General features: G+C 45.3%; 1 protein-coding gene across 1 annotated transcript in view; it reads right to left on the bottom strand.

The window, feature by feature from the left end:
* Positions 1-652: 652 nt before the first annotated feature.
* LOC106320066 overlaps positions 653-987 on the bottom strand; it is a 3,216-nt gene continuing 2,881 nt past the window's right edge. Inside the window, exon 3 of the mRNA XM_013758431.1 lies at positions 653-981. Within this exon, the coding sequence (XP_013613885.1) occupies positions 653-981 (329 nt within the window). The remainder of the gene's footprint in view (positions 982-987) is intronic.

Below are 987 nucleotides of genomic sequence, written 5' to 3'. Positions count from 1 at the left end.
AACAATCACCACTTCATCATCTATGTTGATGGCAACCCCCTCACATTTCTCAACATCCTTGGTGAGAGCTTTCTGAGGTAACTCCTTACCACTCCTGAGGGTGATAGCTTTCATGGTCTCCTTGGGGTTTTGCTCAAATTTTCCAGGTAAAGAACCTTGTTGGCGATTTTGTTGAGTGTTCATGGCAGCAAACTGGTAACTGGTTCTCCAAAGTTCTGAACTTGTTGTTGAGCTCATTGTAGCTTCCATCAATCTTTGAGTGAAGGTTCTTCAACTCATAGCCAACATGCTTCTCACTTCTTGTCTGGGACTCCAAGGTTTGTTTTAGTAGGGCATCAGTGCTACTGACTTGAGGAGTAGAGGTAGAAGTAGTAGGTTGTTGTTGGGCAGGTTGTTGTCCTTTGGTGTTGAAACCAGGAGGAGGGTTTTGTTGAGGCTGATAGTTGCCTTGCTGGTTGTTCCGAGGCTGATAACCACTTTGTTGGTTGTTGGGGTAAGATCTCTGTTGGTAGTTGTTGTACTGAAAGTTTGGCTCTTTCTTGTACCAGCTACCATTGTTGTTGATGAAGCACAACTCTTCTTGCCCTTCCAAACCAACAACTTCCTGGACAACAGGTGTGGCTTCTTTGTTTGGGTTACCAACAAAGTGCAACTACTCTTGTGTGGCTTTATCAGCAAGGAGGATGTCTATCTTATCCTGGAGAGATTTGATCTCTTTCCTCGTCTGCTTATCATCACCCCTACTGCCCCTGTCGTGATCTGCACTGTAGACTGCATCACTCTTCACCATGTTGTCAACCAGCTCTTCTGCATCATCTTCAGTTCTTCCTAAGAAGAACCCATTGCTAGCTGTATCCAATCTGGCTCTGTACTTGGGAAGGGCACCTCTGTAGAAGGTACTGAGCAAGCTCTCCTTAGAGAAACCATGATGTGGGCATTTGGTTTGATAGCCTTTGAATCTCTCCCAGGCTTCACTGAATCCTTCCA

This window comes from Brassica oleracea, unplaced genomic scaffold, assembly GCF_000695525.1.
Source record: "Brassica oleracea var. oleracea cultivar TO1000 unplaced genomic scaffold, BOL UnpScaffold00790, whole genome shotgun sequence".
Lineage (NCBI taxonomy): Eukaryota > Viridiplantae > Streptophyta > Magnoliopsida > Brassicales > Brassicaceae > Brassica > Brassica oleracea.
This window is presented reverse-complemented; position numbering and strand designations above follow the sequence as displayed.